The sequence below is a fragment of the Podarcis bocagei genome (genome assembly GCF_964188305.1).
Source record: "Podarcis bocagei genome assembly, chromosome: 4".
In the NCBI taxonomy this organism is placed as follows: domain Eukaryota; kingdom Metazoa; phylum Chordata; class Lepidosauria; order Squamata; family Lacertidae; genus Podarcis; species Podarcis bocagei.
The window spans coordinates 53539142-53560192 of NC_138128.1; the positions used below are offsets into that span (position 1 = coordinate 53539142).

The window sequence follows — 21051 nt, forward strand, 5'->3', positions numbered from 1 at the left end:
CTTTCAATCTAGATTGATTCTAGATCCTACCATCCACAAGAGTGGGTATGGTTACTTGATATAAATTTGAAAACCCTCCCCTTCATTAGGTTATCCATGCCTTTTCCTTCCTGCATATGCCTCAGGTGAAGGAAGGAAGTGCTGACTGCAATCTTAGCATACACCCACCCACAATATCATTGGGCAGGTGTGGATACACTCCAATGGAGGCTGGCGAAACTTAGACCTAGTGGGGCACTTAGGTCATGAGACCTAGGTCACATGGGCAGCTCCTAGGACACATGGCCCAAGGGAGTGTATGCGGCCCTCGAGGCCTTTTTTGGCAGCCCTTGGCAACATGTAGAGACTACTTGTAGTCTCCAATGATTCTAGAAAACAATGTCATATGTACACAGCCTCTGAGTGGTTTTTAGGCCTATTTACCTAATTGTTTAAGGGCTGATATTCACTTAAGATTTTGTATTTGGACACAAATGCTTCATGACAAGTACTGCATGAAAGGTGCATACATGTAAAATGAATACATTTGTCCTGATTTTCAATCTGTGTACAGATAAACGTGTGGAAGGGATTATGTTTGTACCTGCTGGTCTCTCCCCCTAAACTGTCAACTCATGTAAACTCTCTGAATTCAATGCATACAGCCCCATTTTGTCAAGATACAGTTTGCATATTCAAAGCATATGTACGTTTGGGTGTATAAGTGTAGATGTCTGTGGTGATGGGCCATTGAACATGCAGACATCAGGGCTAGGCCAGCAAACATACTCCTGGCCACCACCATACATTCATCTATGCATAGCATTATATGTTTGCAGAGGGCTTCAGACTAAAATTATTGGGAAATAAGTATTATTTACTAATTATACACATAATGGATGAGCATCACTTGATTACACTTGAGGATTCATAAAATTTTATGCAGGTACAACATGTGAATTAAGCATTTTTTTTTTAACCATAATGACCAGCAAGTACCATTATATTTGAGCTGGGACAAGAGAAAATAAATCAGTTTTATTTTCATTCAACATTTGAATATGTGAGGTTATATGCTAACCTACAGTATTTATTATCATCACCATCAAGCACATCTTCTCTCCTTTGTATACTTGGACTAATAAGGGATTGAAAGACTGCAGTAGCGCAAATGAGAAGTCTAAAAAAAGAAGCATTAAAGTTGAAATCTCATTTAAATTAGGACACTATTTGAAATGCTAAGCAGAGAATGATTTTTTGCCTTCCCAAGAGCACAGAGATGTGGTTGTGTAATATATTGTCAAATCAATATCTCCTGAAAATAATTCTTAAAGCAAACATTCCATCACCAGTGCAAACTGCTCTTAAACACTGAATTGTTCACACCCAATTATTTTCAGATTTGTATGCTTTATTGCTGCCTAGAAAAGCATATGGACTAGAATGGACAATGTGAGGGGTATTGTCAGGGGTTCAGGAGCAGAGGCGAGGGCAAGGGAGGAAACAGAGAGCGAGGGGGAGGAGGCAGAGGAAAAGATGAGTGATGACGACGACCCGAGATCTCCGAGTCTTTCCAGTGAATCGGAAGATTCACAGAAAGGAGCGCCAGTGGCCAGAGCAAGGGGGGAGCCTAGGGGGACACTCCAGGAAGAAGGGTCCAGAGGGGGCTCAGAGGGGAGCAGTTGGAAATCGGGACCAGCGTCACCAACAGAGAGCAGGGGAGAAGAAGGGCGCCAGGTATCAAGCGCTGGCAGCTCGCAACAGGAGGGAGGGCACGAGTCAGGAGTGGCCACACCTCCATCGGGGAGCGAAGAAACGGTCAGGCGGAAAGTGGAAGGTTGGGCGCGTGCGCCAAGTTCAAATGCACAGGAAGGTGGCGCAGTAAGCAGCCCGGAAAGGGAGCCAGGTCCTAAAGCCCGGCGCAAGGAGACAGGAGGGTCCGGGGGGTCCGCGTCAGAAGAATCCCGGAAGGAAGAGACCACGGGGGGCAGAGGGACCCAGAGAAGAACGGTCAGGCGGAAAAGGTGGAGTAAGGCTAGGTTAGTAAGCTGGTGCTCAGGGGGCGGAGACTCAGACGGAACTTCGCCGGTCTAACCCATAAGACGTAGAGCTGCACGCAGCAGCTTGAGAATGGAAACTGTAACTCAATAAAGACTTTTATAAAGTGAACGCTGGCTAGCGTGATCCTCTGTGAGCTAGGATCTGGAAGCAGCTCTGACAGGTATGAATAGAGGACCATTTGAAAAAAAATGTGTTGCAATCTCAAGCAATGGACCAGCTCATAAAATGCTTTCTATCTTTTTCCTCACTACTGCCAGAGATCAATTCATTAGCTAAGATCAAATACTCTTAGCAAATGAATCTTTAAGATTGTGAAAATTGCTGTAGCAAAGAGGAGCCATGAGCTGTTGGCTCAGAAGTTGTTAGTTCATCACGTTTGCAAGTCACTCTTACATGTGAGGAAAGCAGCTAGAACAGGGGTCAGCAAACTTTTTCAGCAGGGGGCCAGTCCACTGTCCCTCAGACGTGGGACGAACGGACTATATTTTGAAGAAAAAAATGAACGAATTCCTATGCCCCACAAATAACCCAGAGATGCATTTTAAATAAAAGGACACATTCTACTCATGTAAAAACATGCTGATTCCCGGACCATCCGCGGGCCAGATTTAGAAGGCGATTGGGCCAGATTCAGCCCCTGGGCCTTAGTTTGCCAACCCATGAGCTAGAAAGACCAAAAATATTATCTTAAATCACATTGCTAGTGATTATATAAGTGTCTTCCTGGTCAATATAAAGGTACTACAGATCATCCATTAGATATCGGACTACCAAGTAATGGTAACAAAAAACCAGGCTGTGCAACAGGAAGTCCCTTATTAATGAAATGGTCTTTGCAGGTTAGATCTTTCATTAGCTATTTTAACAATCACTGAGTTGGATCCAGAGTTGAACTTACTAGCAACAGAAATTGGTGGGACTTAAATTATGTCATGACTAAGTTGTCCCATTGATTTCAGAGGAAGGTTACTTCAACTAAACTTAGTCCACATCCAACCTGTTATAAGAATCATCTCCCTGAATCTGTCGCCTGCAAATGATTCAACATTTCACTCACCATAGATCCGTTAGTAGGGCAACATTTGGAGGGTTACAGATTTCCTACCGCTGGCTTCTTCAGCAGCCTGCCTCATCTGTGCCTCTTGGCCCCTCTCGTCAGCCTCTGCTTCCTCCTCTGATTTTGGACTGCTCTCTACCACAGCCTCTTCTTTCTCGCTAAATCCTGTTACCTCTTCAACTTTCAACACCCAGTCTGCTTCCTCTTCTCCCTCTGACACAGCCAGTGGCAGGAAATCTGAATGGTGAAATCAAGGAAAAGGATGACAGGGAAGCTACAGTATGCAATTATTAGCTGCAAACTCTTCAGATTGCAAATTTGAAATGTTGTTCATAAAATCCAGACCATCTCCAGGTGTTAAATAAAAGTTTGTTTGGATTAAGATTAATGAAAGAAGGAAAAATGAAGGAGAAAACAGAGAAACCCTCCCAAATGTGAGCAGTTGTTTACATACCTTTCATTGCAAGCAAGCAAGGAAAGCGTTTTTTTCTTTCTTTTCTGGGATGGGAAAGCTTACTCAGTGATTAAATTGAAAAATTGACAAATAACATAAATATTTAAACCTTTTCAGGTATTCAAGGTGGCCCTAAAATCTGCTTGTAATAACACTGAATTTCAAAATAAAGAATGAGGCCAGGAATGAGAAGTATTAGCAAGCAGTTGTCACGGTCTCTCTTTGGACTAGAAGCATGGCTATAGTAATAAAACTCTCTGTGTTAGCATCTCTGTAGACAAGTGGCCTTGAGATCTTTGTGCTGAAATAATGCATAAGGGAAAGGCAAGCTGAAAGAACGAAGGGAAGGGGAAAGAGAAGAGGACCAATTTACTCAGACAAATGCATCCATTTTTTATTTTTTATTTTGCTGGTTTCATCTTTTTAAAAATCAAACTGGAATGAGACAGAATTAAAACTTGGGCTGCTTCTTACTAAGAAAACAATAAACCTATCCCAGCCTTTGAAATGTGGTGCACATGCATTCACCAAGGGACACAAAAAGCTCTGAACAATGATGAAGAATGCTCCACAGGCAAGTGGATACACACACAATGGGCTGGTTCACACATAAGACTCAGTAAGCCTGAGCAAAGCATCAGGACTGCACACGCCCCTTACCACGTTGCTGGGAGGAAGACTTCTACCATGATTACTTTTAAGTTTCAAAGATACCTTAGCTTAGGGCTAGGTATGAACCAGGAATCCTTGTTTACAACAAATAGTGGTTAGTCGCTAAACAGGCCATCTTCAAACTATGGATACTGAAACCAGATTGTTTAATTGTTGTTCTAAACCAGGATTCCTGGTTCTCACATGGTGTTAAGTTGCAAATCCTTGAAATTCAACTAACTCATCAGCATTCCGCCTCCTATTAGCCTTGCAGGAGGAAGAGAGGAAGGAGATGCACAAGCCAGGTTTCCTCAAGCTCACTGAGGCTTGTCCATGTAGTCACGGTATGTGCATACCTGCCTCTATATGTATGCATGCACTGACCATACCCACTCTTGGTTTGCTGATGCCCACTGCTGGCATGTGGTCTTCAGAGGGTTAGCCAACAGCAAAAACAGTAATTAAAAAATAGCCACCCCTGATGGGATGCTAAACTGTACTTTTGTATTATGTGCAAGCCAGCACAAATGACTGCCCCATCCCCTTTTTGCCCTGAGCTCAGTACACAGATAAGAATCAGGTCATTCTCTCCCTCCTTCACCTTCCTGCTAGTGATCTAGTGTAGTCAACACTATGTGTGGTCGGGCTATGGGAAGTTACTGTAAAAAGGGAAATGGAGCAAACAGGTATTTCCACCAATCAACAAAATATTCCTTTTGCTTCCTGGCAATGGTTATAGCATTATCTGTGCTGGATCAAAGCAGATGTCATAGTGGTAAATAAGAGGGGAAAGTTCTCCTGTGCTATAGAGGCACTAATCTGTGCTCAGATTTACAACTTTATACAGTACAAACAAGATAGTAATGGAACTAATGGGGGGCAGGGAGAGAACTTTAGGGGGGGAATTGGATATGAAGGTATGGTTGATGTAAATGGGCCAGAGTTATTTTATAACTTGAAGTTACAAATAAAACTAGACACCAGTTATATATATAGAAGAAAAATTCAGTTTTGAAAAAAAATGTACATCATTTGTCAAAAGGAAAGCAGCCTTCATAATTTGTTGATGTATGGCTCCAACTTTTTCCATTATTTATGAGTCTGCAACATTTTTTGTAACAGTTCCTTCACCACATTAGCTTGCTCAATGGAAAACATTCCTGTGACTCAAACCTATGAGTAAAGTCCTAGTCATTTCTGCTGGACTGAGTTAAATCAATATGCTGAATGAGATTGGGCCAGCTTTGGTAATGGAGCTAGCCAATATTGAGAGGAGGATATTTACTATTTTGCTTTTCTCGCTTCCTTTTCCCCCCTGATGTGTCTGATGTTTATGGGTGTACTGCAGATAATCTGACTAGCCATGCATCACAAATGTTTGAAGGCCTGGAGGTCTCGCACAGTAATCTGCTTTCCAAATTCTAAGAACTGGTTGACTTAATCCTGAATTAAATACCAAAGATTATTTATTTGTCATTATGACTGCTAGCAATGGAATCTGAGATGCACTGAATATTTAATGGCAGAATTCAGCTGGATACTGAATAACTGGAAAATCTTAATTTTGCTTAACAAACATTTTTTTCATAAAAAAACCCCAAGCTTAAAGGAAAAAGTCAACAATATATTAAAGTAGAATGTTAGCAATTGCCTCCCCCCAAAACGCTTCTGATCCTGGTAGTTACTCAGCCTTACCAAATGTAATGTATAAGAGAGAACACATTATGGGTGCAGATAGAATAGAAGACATTATAGGTGAAGATAGTATCTACTTTTGATTAAAGTGGTGTACCAGAATTTTTGTTCACCATAATAATTCGTCTAAGAAGATATTCATCACCAAGTAAAGTTTGTGAGTTGTGAAGGAAAATATAGTTCTACAATACAAAATACAGTACAAGACCTTCAACCTCTGTCGTCGTGTAACGTCTTTGCCAACTGCAGCACTAAACTCAGTCCATCTGAAGATATCTAGGTATACAAATCTAATTCAGAGTTTAGAGGCACCCCAGAAATGAATATATTGAGGGTATGTGTAGCGAGATAGAAGTGGGTCAACTAGTTGTTCCAGTTTTGAAAGGAAATTTTAGAAAAGCAACTTGTTCTTCAGACATTGCTGTTGAGGACAAAACTAAAACTAAAATAGATGCTGTTACATGCCCAGGCAATTGGTAACTAGGCTCTGTCTGCTGCTCTTTTGCATAAAAGCTGGAACTGACTGTCCCAATTAGATTACAATTACCCCTGCTCAGAGGTCTTGGATAACACAGGCTTTTTAGATGCAAAAGAGTCATTCTTCAAAAGGCCAAGGGATTTCTCCTTGTAAGGCAGAAAACAAGCAAGGCAAATATAAATGATTCATAACTGTAACCCTGACCATTCTCCCTCCAAATTCATTTCCCTCAGCCTCACACCGTCTTTCTGTTCCTGCATTTTACCTTTATTTATCCTTCAGGCGTCTTTCCGTATATTACATCCTATTTCCCAAGTCTGTCTATGAGAGTGGGCTGATGTGAGGGCTGCAAAACTGATAGAAAGGTACCAACTCGGCCAATTAGGGGCTTTCTGGGCCCCGTATTGCCAGTCAAAGGATGCAAACGTTGATTTCCCATTATTATTTTAAAGTTGTGTATTTTTATTTTTATTTTGCACATATATGCTTTGTGCAAGTATGCATACTGGGGCAGGTGAGTCCCACAGATGTAGACTCTCTATTTCTACCCAGAATTGAGATTGAGGACTTCATTCGGGAACCATACCGTGAGTGGGAAATGAAACACTGAGCATCTTTTTGCCACCAGGAAACCTAAGAGTTTTAGCTGAATTCTAATCTCCATTGGGAAAGATTAGCCACCCATCTTTGAGAGGGCCTATCACTGCCTCCCCCTTCTCTTTCCCCTAGGTAAGAGTTTCTTGCCTAGAAGTACGGAGAAGGCATCAGAAGGGGACACTGAGGAGCCTCTTAAGACTGATTGACTGGAACCCTCAAAAAGCCCTAAGACTGGGTAATCTGCTTTGTGCGGATTGAGTTCTTTCTATGGGCTTGCTTGATTTGAAGTAGAAGACTTGGAAGAGGGCTATAGCTCAGTGACAGAGCATCAGTTTTGCATGTAGATGGTCCCAAATTCAATCCCCAGCGTCTCCAGGCAACACTGGGAGAGACTCCCTGTATGAAACCCTGGAGAGTTGCTCCTAGTCAGTGCTCACAATACTAAGCTAGATGGATTTGACTTGCGGCATGGAAGCTTCCTATGTACATGTAATGTAATAACAGACTTACGTCTCTGCTAGTTTCCTATGGACTCTGTTCCTTTTGCACTGGGCTCCAGCCCAGACCTTGCCCGACTAGGTACCCAAATTTTGTTGTCTTGGAGTGGAAAACTCTTGTTGCAGTAAACATCTGAAATGACAACTATGGCTTGCAGTATGAAAATCACCTCTTCCTGTTCACCCTTCTTTATCACTGGATAGTGGCAACCAGTACATTTGTTTTATAGGGAAGATAAAACAAATCCGAAACTGATTAAACTTTAAAGCACATAGCTTTCTCTTCTTCAGCTATTGCTTGGTGATAGGGACTTGGAAGAATAGCATGCTTTCCCCATGGGCCACAGCTAATGTCTACTAAGGAGCTGGGATTTGCCATGGAGGTGGTGGCAAAATGTGGGGTATGGGGAAGCTTTGAACAAACTGAAGTAGTCTGACAAGGATAGATTTTAACAAGGAACCAAGAAGAAATGAGTATCTGAGACAAAAGCAAATGGGACACTTTATGCTTCTAATGTTTTTCTTTCTCCTTTGCTAAGCTCCTATCAGGAGACTGTCAAACCTAACCACAATATCAACAGCAAAGATAGTGATGCTTTGATCATTACTCAGATCGAGCAGGTTTTCCCTATTATATGGCATCTATTTGAAGTGAAAATGAGGCACCGTGAATCTCTTTGGAAATGGCAGGATTTTGTAAGGGATAGCATCAAATATCAGTTTTGTAGAATATTATCATTAATTTCAGTACAAAAGAAGAAAAGAATGAAAAGAAAGAAATTGTTACAAGCCACTGACATTTCCGATAAAACTGAAGATTCTGTTGCTTTCCCAATTTAGTATTATTGATCATTTTCATATTACTTTAAGTATGCAGTGTGCTTTATAGTGTGCTTTTCCTTATCTCACAGATCCTCACAACACCCACTTTTCAGATGGTGAACTGAGGCTAAGAAAGATTTCTCCCCCACAGATTTTAAACTAGGATTTCCAAAACCCAATACTCTTATTCAACAGATTATATTTTTAGCAGGGCTTTGGGCTTTCACTGGAACAGGTAAAATAGAAAACATAAGCGAAAAAGTCTGGGTAAAATGAAGACATACATTTTGTGTTTCAAGGACTATCATTTCTTTGATATGTGTGACATTTCTCTGTCAACAGCTCATTCTGATTGGCATGTGGGATAACAGCAGAATGAGATTTCCAGGGTAAATACATGGATTAAAGGAGATTATACTAGTAACTGTAAATGGATGATAAATGCTTTAGTTTTCTGTATTTCTGGGAGGAAAAAACAAAGTCTGTTCCAAAGCATGGTCATAAGGGATGTATAAAATTAGATGGTCCTTATCACACTACAGGGTCTCCTATTTGCATTTACCCCCTTTTAAAAAAGTGTACTTCCCTAAAAAGAAGCAAAACATGGAAACAAGCAGTTCTGCTTGAATTATGAATTAGAACATGCATATGCATATGTATGTGCACTGATCATTTTGCATAATTTATTCCAGTCATAAGATTTGAGGTTACTGACTGTAGAATTGGAGTGGGGAAAATTTTTAACTTCCTAGTTACAGCTTTCCATCCTTTAAGTTCCAATCACCTAGCTCTTGCTGATTTGTTTTGACACTGATTTAATAGCAGAAAACAGAATCAGCTGAAAAATGCAAACTACAAACTATAAGTCACTAACGTTGCACAGTCTTCACTGTTTACAATAAGGTAAGGTGGAATTTTCTCTTCTACCTTGGAGATCACACACGATTCAGGTGTGATTAACATACTACACTATATTCTTGTGAAGTCACAAATAAGGATTTCCTTGAAATCAAATTAGAAGAACAAACAGCATTGTGAGAGCAGAGGTATGTCTTCTTATGATTAACTGATTCACTATTAATAGCAGACACACTTTAAAAGTAGAAACTGATTATTTGGGTGGAAAGGATCTATCATGCATCAAATATCTATGCTAAGTGAGAAGTCTGTGTAATTGGATTTTTAAGAAGTTAGGTGCAGTGTTAGGGAGCTGCTGAACACAGATCTGTTTAGCTTCCAAAATTTGCTTCCAAAGGTTATTTCAAGGCACTTTAGTTTATAAATCTGCCAACATAATTGCCTCTCAGAGAATGTTTATTTTGCTACATATTTAGGGATGACAGTTGTGGTGACAGCTGCTTCCATGTGGTGAGTCCAAGACAAAGTACTACTGAATGGGATTTTGTTCCATAAAAGAAAATAGCACTGATCTGCCTACAATGCAAATATTTGATTTAATGGAGTTGTAGTTCATATCATTACTTAAATGGACATACTTTTCCACATCCTAACCAAAAACTAACAGTGAAAAAGAAGAGGGTACTTTAGGTAAGGAGGTAGAAATGAGCCAAAAATGAGGGAGAGAGGAAGCAGAAGTCTAAAGGTGACATGAAGGACACCAGGGTCTTAGAGAGGGGGAGCCTGGAGGAAGGGAACAGAGACGGTAAACTGGGGACTGAAGAAAGAGGAACAGGGGAAGAAAGGTGACCGCCTGAGAACTACATGTATGCCATCTTTCGTTCCATGATGGGACAAAACAAAAGAAGATGGGAAATGAGAGCACCTTGATTCATTTTAATAGGCTTTGGCTACAGATAAACCCAGTTGAAATGAATGGGGGCTGAAATGCAGCCTTGCTTTGTGAGCTGAGCCCAACACAGCATCTTTGAACACAGAGGTGGGAGATGAGGAAAGGATGGCTAAGGGCACCTGATTTGTACCTTTCAGTTCTTCTTCGGTTTACGATGCGTTCAGTAAACGTACTCTCTATGAATAATGGGTGCAAGTGAAGTTAATGTTTATAAATAAGGTTAGCAAGAGTAGAAACCCTGGCATAACATTAAGATAGTGCTCACACCATTATAAATGAGAGTTGATGAACCAGGATATTTTCATATGTTCCTGCAGAGTGCTTTAGTGCACTGAAACGATCATAATAAATGACAGAACCTAGTAAAAATGCCCAGTGTGTAATTATAAATAGTATTGATGAAATAAAAATGAAGATGTACTTGTTGAGCTCCATGGTGATCTATGTTAACCACTGATTAGCCATTCTAATTCCCATTATTTTCTCAGTAGGGTTGAAATTTCACTGGAGCCATTTGCATTAACTTTCATAGGTACAGGGATCTCTGATATTATTAATATACTAAGTAATGAGTTCATTGCACTAATGCAGCTGCATTTAGTCCTCAGTTACTGGGCTTTTACAGGAGCTTGGGGGGGTGGTGGAAACTAACCAAGGAAATTGCAGCAATGCTAAAATGTGAAGCTTTTGGTTTTAAACGGCATTAGAGGACCATCTTTTCTGTTTTTAACTTGCCTGCATGACAACTCTTGCTTAATCTGGTTGTTGTTCTAAATTTCTTTGTGACATTATGGTTAACTTCTTTAATTTTCATTTAGAGTATTAAAGATTCTACACTGATGGGTCTTTACTGTAATTATCATAGTGTGTTCCGTATTGTGAATGTTCAGATTCTGCATAACAATGTGAAAATGCCAGTAATTTAATCTAATAAAGTTATCTATCCAGAATGGTATCTTACAATAATATGTATTTAAAAGGGGATGTATCCCAATTATCTGCCTAACCAAAACTAGCAGGTCATCTTTAACACCCTTCACTTTAACAAAGGAGAAAGCGTTAGCATGATAAATTTTTAATTAAAATGAACAATAGAGGAACGGGGAAACTTACATTTCTCAGCCAGCAAATAAAACTAAAGTATAAAATGTTGCTTTCTTATTCTGGAAGGTAATATGGTCTTCCATCAGTTAGTATGTAGCTGTATACAACAAAATGGGGGGGGGGGAGAGAGAGAGATTCAAACATCCCAGCCTGGGTATTTCTATTTAAATCTGATTACAGTGAAATAAAACTGTAGCTATTAAAGGTTTAAAAGAACTACAAATACAAGCAGTAAAAGAAGACAGTTAGTAAATGAGGTAGTAAAACATTTCAGCAGGGCAAACAGTTTATAGCTCACTGCCTTCTGTAGCAGGCGGCTCTATTCACCAAAGCCTCACGTGTGGTTCCCTGAATTGCACTTAAGCCTGCAATTAACCTTTCACGCCTAATGAAGCTGTTTTGCTGGAAAATTAAAATGTATAGTACTGCCTGCTCTTGCAAAAGTTGTGGGGAGCAGGGAAAGCTATCTCAGAATGAATCCATTTTCAAAGCCTATTGTTCAAATGTAAAATTCAAGTGTTGCACTTACATCTTAAATTGCACACCACAGTTTTCAAGGCAATCTGCTTTATTGTGGTACATTTTATTTCTGTACTTATTAATTGTTCTGCATAATTGTTAAAAATAAAAAACCCGCACACCAGTAATTTTATAGTTAGGCATTTAGTGCTTGAGGATCAACTATTACCACTAAATTGCCATTAGGGAAGACTATAGTTATTCTATGTACAACCAAGATAATATTGTTTTTTCTTGTTTCTAGTGTTTTAAAAATAATAATGTCATTTTCTCTGGCATATTGGATTGGCCGCTCCTTTTAATGGTGTCTCTAGCATTCACTAAAGGAAACTATAGATTGTTTCCTAACCAAAGGTTATGAAAGTAGTCATCCCCATTTCTGTAAAGCTAAAACTGATTTGATAAATCCTATTCCAAGATGGACTTGGAATTTCCTGACCTCGAGATCACAGAGAAGCTTCTGACCTGTGAATGTGACTCATTAATTCTGCTTCTGTGATTTGATACTGAACCATGCTGATTCTACAATACTACTGCTACAGAACTGAAGAAACAGAGGCTCTCAGCTCAGGAGGGAGTATTTTTAAAGGGGGGAATGCATGAAGTAAATTATAACAAGCCATGAAACTAGGGGTGACAAATGGGAGATATCATAGGATTTACATTTCCAGCCAATAATATTAACTCTAACTGTTTGGAAACACAACCCTATTAAATAAAGGTAAAGCATATAATAAATATTTAAGCCCCAGCATTTTTATTGACTCTTTGGTTGCATTTTGATGTAAATTCTACTTGCCAGCAGCAAGTCTGTGCATCATTTTGACTTGGTAAATGAAATTCTTTTAGACCGCCAGTCTGAAGTAATGAATTGTTCCCCTAGTTAATTGTACTGCTTTGATAACAAGGAACAGTGTTGGGCCTAGAGAACACGGTAAGTGAATTCCATCGGATGATTTGTGTGACGTTTTGAAAAATGATCTTCTGGAGTGACTTGATATTAATGGAACTCTAACAGCATGCAAGCATGTCCCAGTATGCAGTTTTAGATTGAAAAGAAGCAGTTCCTTCAGAATAGTGGAGTAAGAGGAACAGCATCCAATAAAGCATATTTCAAGAAAACGAAAACTTGGGAAAAGCATGTTAGGTTTCAGCTCTTTTGTATTTTTAAGACTGGCGGGCACCAATTAATTTGGATCTTTCTTTCATCCCGAGGGCTCAAAGCAAGTCCTGGTTTTCTGTCCAACTAAGCTTTCTTCAGAAAGGGCCCACTGAAATTAATGAACGCAGGTAGTCATTTCTATTAACTTCAATGGGTCTACGCCAACTACTGTTGGCTACAACCCCTAGCACTTCTTCTTACGAATGACACTTTCATGCTGAACACTGCTATTCCAGTCACCAATGCCATAGTGCTACTGAATGATGCAGAATCAGAGAATAGCAAATATGATTTCATGGCCCATGCTTGTGTATGTTAATTTGTATGGATCCATTAACGGATATGAATTAGGGCCAAACTACATCACACAATGTGGCAAGGCATGCTTGATTATGTAATTTAAATAGCATTCACATGTGCAAAAGGAATAAGGACTGTGGTGCAGTTTCTCATGCTGCAGTTCCAAAAAACATCTATACATATACACATACATACAGATACAGATGACACACACACACACACACACACACACACACACACACACACACACTACTATTTGTCAGAGGAAAGAAGTTCCCAATGGTGGTAGTGCCAGCTTCCTTTCTGTGGTAAACAGAAATTCCAGGCAAGGAGGGTTTTCTTTGGGACTACTACAAAGGGTATTTATCACATGCCCCACAGTTCTGATCCCCCCTCCATGCTACCTGAAGCATAATAAACAAGTATCACCAAACTACGTGTTTAGTGCAATGTGAAGAAGTGATCCTGAGCAGGGAGGAAGATTAAAGGAAGCATCTTTGTAGGAGCTTCACAGCTTCGCTTAACAAGAGTCAGGCTGTGGGACAGCAAAGCCAGTGAAAAGAATACTCCGACTCATGAGGAGAAAGATGGCCCTGCCCTGAGATGCTGCCATAATTAGTATCATGGGGAAGCATCTGACAGCATCCAGAATGATGTGGGGAGAGATAAACTAGCGTTCTTCTCTGTGAACAGCAGGGAAGAGTTTTTCAACAAGTTGATCTACTCTTGTGGAACCTGGAAAAGCATATAGTGAATCCAAAAGGCTTCTTCTACATTTTAACTTTGCCCCCTGAGAAATAACTGTCCCTTTTGAACCCCGTTGGGTCTTCTGACAAGCCATGAAACATTCTTTGCACATGTTTGATTCTGCCCTCTGTATCTGTGCTTTTGCAACATGGAAATGATTTTGATTCAGTAAAAAGTATGAGGGAATATTTTACAGATACATCTAATTTTTGCATACTGACATGTTGACAAGCTATATATCCACTCAGTGAACTGAAGAACAGTGTATGGTGGCACAATTAGAAATCAAAGTCAAGAATCTTCAAATATTGTATGATATTTAAGTATCAGCATTCTCATGGCTGTTCTTAATTGACAAAACATGCAGAGTTCTAGTTAGTAAGGCAATTCACCTGATGCCTCCTTTTCCCTGACCCCCTGGCCTTGCACACATGCTGATGTCCTCAGTGCCAGCTTAAGTCTTTTATGTTCTTCCAGGCCTTTTAAGATCTGGTTTTAAGTATGTAGCATGGTTGGGGATTTTAATGTGCTTTTCGTGATTCTGCTCAATGGTACAAAGAACTATAACGTCTTTTTTTTGCAGCCCACGACAGCCAATTTGTGCTGGTACCCACAGCACTTTTATCAAGATATGATCTGGCACCCCTCTTTTTTTTTACCCAAAAAACCCAGTGCTTTTTGTAGATAGTATTTTATAGTACTGGTTTTGTTGTTTGGGTTTTTGTGCTGCTTGTCTCATAAATACACACACCCTAATCCTAACCCACCCACCGCAATTCACTTGATGGGAAGCAGTACAGTGGTGCCCCGCAAGACGAATGCCTCGCAAGACGGAAAACCCGCTAGACGAAAGGGTTTTCCATTTTGGAGGTGCTTCGCAAAATGAATTTCCTATGGGCTTGCTTCGCAAGACGAAAATGTCTTGCAAGTTCCTGCGGGTCCCCCCCCCTTTTTCCCAAGCCGCTAAGCCGCTTATCAGCTGATCCGCTAAGCCGCTTATCAGCTGATCCGCTAAGCCTGCTAAGCAGCTAATAGCGCTAATCCACTAAGCCGCTAATGGGCTTGCTTCGCAAGACGAAAAAACCGCAAGACGAAGAGACTCGCGGAACGGATTCTTTTCGTCTTGCGAGGCACCACTGTATTTAGATAAAATAGCTCAAATCTGTGTATCCCAAGCCTTAATTAATACACCCTATTTGTTTTTAGAAATAAAGAGCCAGCAGGGAAGGAGTGGGATTGGGACTATGGCACAGGGACAGAGGACTATAACTCTTTGCTTTCACTGGCTTCTGGTATTGCTTTGTTGTTGTTGTTTATATGAAAACCCAGCTACAGTGTGTGACAAGTGTCTTATTTCCTTTTGTCATACCCTCCAACATTCCTTAGATGAAAATAGGGGTATTCTACTATATCAGTATCGCTGCTACTTAGTGGTATTATTAGTTTGGGGCTTTCTTTTTCCATCAGACTTTCCTAAAGGCAATGGATAAATACAATGATTTCTGTGGTTAAAATACTGCAGTTTTGTATGTTTTCTCTCATAACTTTTGTACTAGACCAGGAGGAAATGCTCAAGCAATCATATGGCAAGTCTGATTCCATTGCTCGTGAGCTAGTTTCTAGTGGAATTAGAAGCTCATCTCAGTGAAAGTAGAAAGAGAAAGCAGGAAAAAAGTATTCTCATAGCAGAATGTTAATTCCTCTTTTCCTCTTCCTTCCAGGACTGGCAATTGCAAGTGCACTGATAGACATTTCACAACAGAAGCCCTCAGAGTGTAAAGATAAGAGTTCGGCAGTCAGAAATCGAAAACACCACCTTTCAACACGTCAAGGAACTTGTGTCTGAGATTAAAATAACACATTTGTATATTCTGTAATGTTTTTCTTTCTTTTTTCTTTTTTAAAGAGCTTCCATTGTAAGCTAAAATACAGCCTCAGGTTTTATGGAGGCAACCTCTGGATGGTGGTAAGAATGGTGGTAAGAACCTCCAGGCTCAAATAGATTAGCACCTTCTTTCCGCTGTGCCCCAAAGCAGGGCATCTGGAATGACAAAGGTGAATATACTGGAGGACCTTATGAAAAGATTCTGACATCAGTAATGATATGAAAAATACTTCTCCACACTTCTTGTTATTCATATCAGGAAATAAAGAAAAATGTCTGGGAAAAGATAGTACATTGTTTTATAATGTGGAAGGAAATATATCATGGAAAATTAAAGTAAGTCTAAAGGACTTGTTATATAGCTAGAAGTGTTGAGTTATTCAGTTTCTCAGCTTGATTAGTGCTGAGATACACACACTTAAGAAAGCAGAAACTGACATTATTAGGGATATAAATAATATTATCATTACCCTGATATGAAGGCATAATTTGAACTTTGTGATAGGCAGATATAGCAAAAACCATGTATTTCAATGAGCCAGATGTAACAAACAAAAAAACTCTGAAAGGATTTATGCATATCAAAGATTTCTGCCTTCCAAAGGACCCTGCCACAGTCTAAGGTCTGAAGCAGGATAAAGACTGGACTTTTCTACTATGTAAGAATTCAGAATGGTGAATACAGCAAAGAGTACGTGCTTGTCTTCCATGCCAACCAACTAACTCATTATCAGATCTGACTGAGTTTGGGAAAGCGTGTCCAGCAGCCAAGATCCCCTTTTCCCCAATAGCCATCTCCAAAATTGCAAGACCCAGGAGAACAAAAATTGCAAGACTCTCTGCAGAAGAATATCTGATGCTTTTTTAACTAACATAATTGTGAAGGCTGAAGTCAAATGTAGCTTTAAGCATCCTGACGTCTATTGATTACAATAGTCTCAAGCATACTCAAGTTTGTGGCAAATGGTAGCCTCAATGTCCAGTGTTAAAATTAATGCCATATCCGCTTATTTGCAGAATAATGTTCCCCTGGCCACACTTACCCCTTTATCACAGTTATTTAAAAGTCCTCCCTCTCAGAGCAACAGATCCAAGCTCTTCGTATTCATGGCATTTAAGTAATTCCACTGTACCCTAAAATAAAGTCCCCAGTGGCTTGTATGAAGTTTTATCACTTGGAACTCTTGGAATGACTTTTCTGTATGTGAGATCACCTTATCAACAAAAGCTAATTTTTTTGGCTATTTTAAAGAAAATATCAAGCAGCGTCCTTGTTTTATTTTCATTATGCAGTTCAGCCCTCCCATTTACAGAAGGAACAATGATCCAGCAGAGGTAACTACTCACAGAGGAGGGGGACAAATTTTTGGTCATTTTCCCTCCAGCTGCCATACCACCTCCCATGTAGTTTTGGAAATTCCCCCAACTCTCTGATCATAAGTGGAATGCCACAATAGGTGAATGATAAGGTGGTACCCATCTCAGAGCAGACCCACTGAAAATCAATGGGCGGGGTATAAATAATAAATTATTATTATAAATTATTATTATTATCAAATCCATTTGTTTCAGTAGGTCTATTCCAGTTATAACTAATGTTGGAATCCAAGCATAATACTTAATGTAAATGTTGTTTGCGGAAGGTGGCGGCAGATGAAGCACGTTTATATTTAGGCTTAATGTCTCAAATTCAGGGAACGTTAAATGAATTCAAAATCAATTAAATTTAAGTATTTAATTCTTCAACTTAAGCATCACTGAAATGAAGAAGACTAAATCTACAATTTTCTTTGGAGCTGAGCTGCACTCTGAACTGGTCACGGCAGGTTCCCCATCCAGTCGTCTTGCAAGAACTTCCTCATAAGGGCAAATTAGCAGTCCTTCGTTTGACAGCTGCCTGTATGGGAGTTATCTATCAGCAGAGGTGTAAACTCTTACTTAAAGTGGAGTTGTGCTAATTATGAAAGCTATACAAATATAACTGATGTTTATAATTATACCTGCATTTTTTAATTAAAAAATCATTTTATTTCCGGAAGGGGGAGACATTTCACTGTTTACACTTTGACTACATAGTTACTTGCATGCCAAGATGGTGCAGTAGCAGTAATAACGCCCTGTTTGTGAGTTGGTAGGTGTTTTTCTTTTGTATTATCATTTGACTACTTAATTTGGATGAGGACTGAATGTATAAAAAAAGAAAAGAATTTAAATACATCAAAAGGAACTGTTGTACAGTATGTAGTTCCCTCTCATCCGAGGTCATTAGGTTACATTTTATCATGACTGCTATGCTGTTTTAATTAGTTGCACATTGATAAATTATGCTGGCATGATTGTTGAAATAGTTTCACATTTCAAAAGGAGACCTGATTCTTATGCTGAAGTTATGTTGTCACAGTGTGATGATTTTTGTTGACTGTTCTTACCTCACTTTGTTGTTATTCTAAACAAAGGACCCAGTTCTGCAAGCACTTATATGCCAATATGTTCTATTCATATGATCCTATTTACATATAATTTTTTCCAGAATTAGGGCAAAATTGAGTTCTGTCAGAAATTATCAAAAAAAGAAATATTGTAACTCCAATAAGAGTCTGTTTTTTTTCTTTAAAAAGAAAACCCTTCTGTCATTGTAATGTTGATTTGCTTAAAGAAAACAAATCATTAGAATTGGCATGTATGATGAGTAAGATGATTATTTGAAGAAAGACAAAAGAGTAAATAAAAGACTTGGCTATAAATTTCCTAATTTTCCCCAACATGATTTAGTTACCAAAAGTTTGTGTATTTTGTGAGTCTACCTACATTTATTGGACAGGTATTCTATGCAATAGTTACCCTGGTGAAGCATGAACCCTGCCAAACTAGGGTTTTTTGAAAGTATATTCTGCAACATAGGAGTGAAGCAGTAATTGTGCATGACACACTGGATTTATACTGGACCATCCACACATCATTCAGCTTTATTACTTCTGCTGTGCTTCCCAAACAATACCACATTATTGCTATCTAGGGCAATAATAGGGGCACTATAGTACTACAGTACCAAAAAAGCAGAACAAAAAACATACCCAGAATATTTGTGGAATGAAAAGGTTTGGATAGCAAGCAGCTATTGGACACACACTGTCCAAAAAACAAAATAAAACAGTATGTATGCCAAAACTGTTGCAGGTGGAAACACTATTGGAAGTGGGATCAGGTATAATGCCCCATCAATGAATGCAGAATATAAAAGACAATAGCAGGGCCTAGTGTTTAATTTTAAAAGAATGATAGTGTTGATAGCAGCACTTCAAAATAGTGAGAAATTTTTATAGAGTTGACAATTAAAATCAGCAATAAATGGTGGGACTTCCTGTGTTGGTCTCATAATTGGTTTGACATGCATTAACATCTGAACCTTTTTTTTTTTTAATTGTGGACAGAATTACTCATGAAAGGCTCTCTTCTACCAATACACTAGATTGATTTGCAGATATCTTATTTATTCATTTTCCTACATTTATATCCTACCTTCCCTCAAAGGAACCCAAAGCATACATGGTTCTCTAGGAGGACTAACAACCTGTAAACTAGGTTAAGCCAATGGGGTTTGGGTTACGTGAGGATTTTAACCTGTTTTCTTCAGTCCAACACGCTAACCATGTTTGCAAGGATTTCATCCAGGGTATTTCCCCCTCTACTTTGATCTTCCTGCAGCGGATTATCTTGCAGAGAAAATAATTGCAGCTACACAGACTGCATAACACCAAGTAACTTTCTCCTCTCAGCTGCTCCCTGCTAAGCAGGAAGGGAACTGAAAAGCCCAGGAGAAATTCAGCTGTGAACTATTTCCAGCTCAAGGGCCAGAAGTACTCCACCCTTGGTTTAAGGATGGGCATATCTGTCAACTTTGGTTTCTTGTAGTTTCTCATTTTCCCACCCTTAAGCTCTCCACAGTTTCACATCAGTATTCTTATTCACATTCTATTGTATGATCTTCACTCATGCAGTAAGGCTTTTGATAAAGTCCCCCATGATATTCTTGTGGAGAAGCTGGTAAATTGTAGTCTGAATTGGGTAACTGTTAGGTGGATTTGGTGTTGGTCGACTGACCCAACCCAAAGAGTACTCATTAATGGTCCTTGTCATCCTGGGGGAAAGTGACAAATGAGCTTCCACAGGGTTGTGTCCTGGGTCCTTTGTTGTTCAACGTCTTTATAAACATGTGGACGAAAGAATTGAGGGGATTGCTCATAAAATTTGCAGATGACAGCAAACTTAGTGGGGTAGCTAGTGCCAAAGAAGACAGAATCAGAATTCAAGATGACCTTAGCAGATCGGACAACCAAGACAAAATTACCGTATTTTTCACCCTATAGGACGCACCGTCCCATAAGGCGCACCTAGTTTTTTAGGGGGGAAATAAAGGGGGGGGAATTCCCTGAGCTCAGCACGCCCAAGCTTCAGCATGCAGGCAACTCTCCGCAAGCCGTTGCGGAGAGCTGCGCGAAGCCTGGAGAGCAAGAGGGGTCGGTGCGCACCAACCCCTCTCGCTCTCCAGGCTTCAGCGAAAGCCTGCATTCGCCCCATAGGACGCACACACATTTCCCCTTCATTTTTGGAGGAGAAAAAGTGCATCCTATAGGGCGAAAAATATGGTAACGAATGAATGAATAGGGACAAATGTAAGGTTCTACAGTTAGGCAGGAAGAACCAACTGCACAAATATTAAGATGTGGAGACACCTGGATTGCCAGTAGTACATGTGAAAAGAATCTAGGGGTCTTAGTATACCACAAGTTTAACATGAGACAACAGTATGATGCAGCAGCAAAAAAAGCTGATGCCATTCTAGGCTGCATCAACAGAAGTATAGTGTCCAGATCAAGGGAAGACATTGTACTGCTCTATTCTGCCTTAGTCAGATCCCACCTGGAGTACTGTGTCCAGTTCTGGGTGCTACAGTCTAAGAAGGATATTGACGAGCTGGAGCGTATGCCGAGGAGGACAACCAAGGTGATCAAGAGTCTGGAAACCAAGCCTTATTAGGAACAGTTGAGGGGGTTGGGCATATTTAGTCTGGAAAAGAGGAGACTGAGAGGAGATATGATAGGCATCTTCAAATATCTGAAGGGCTGTCACATGGAAGATGGAGAAAGGTTGTTTTCTCCTGCTCTGAAGGGTAGGACTTGAAACTATCGATTCAGGTTATAAGAAAAGAGATTCTGACTAAATATCAGGAAGA

General features: G+C 39.8%; 1 protein-coding gene and 1 long non-coding RNA gene across 8 annotated transcripts in view; one reads left to right on the forward strand and one right to left on the reverse strand.

Annotated features, from left to right (window-relative positions):
• The window catches only part of ATRNL1 (attractin like 1), a 503197-nt gene extending 484635 nt beyond the window's left edge, over positions 1–18562 (forward strand). Inside the window, exons 29-30 of one of the 3 annotated variants that reach the window (XM_081192831.1) lie at positions 12608–12658; positions 15655–18562. In XM_081192831.1, coding sequence (XP_081048957.1) covers positions 12608–12658; positions 15655–15779 — 176 coding nt within the window. In that variant the 3' untranslated portion in view covers positions 15780–18562. Of the gene's footprint in view, positions 1–12607; positions 12659–12939; positions 12990–15654 lie in introns of those variants that run through there. The other 2 variants (XM_081192833.1, XM_081192832.1) reach the window with 2 other exon arrangements.
• Positions 1–21051, reverse strand: part of LOC308586442 — a 114962-nt gene that overhangs the window by 20100 nt on the left and 73811 nt on the right. For all 5 annotated transcript variants that reach the window (XR_014007860.1, XR_014007861.1, XR_014007862.1 and 2 more), the window contains one exon: positions 3098–3334. This is a non-coding gene — a long non-coding RNA (uncharacterized lncRNA). The remainder of the gene's footprint in view (positions 1–3097; positions 3335–21051) is intronic.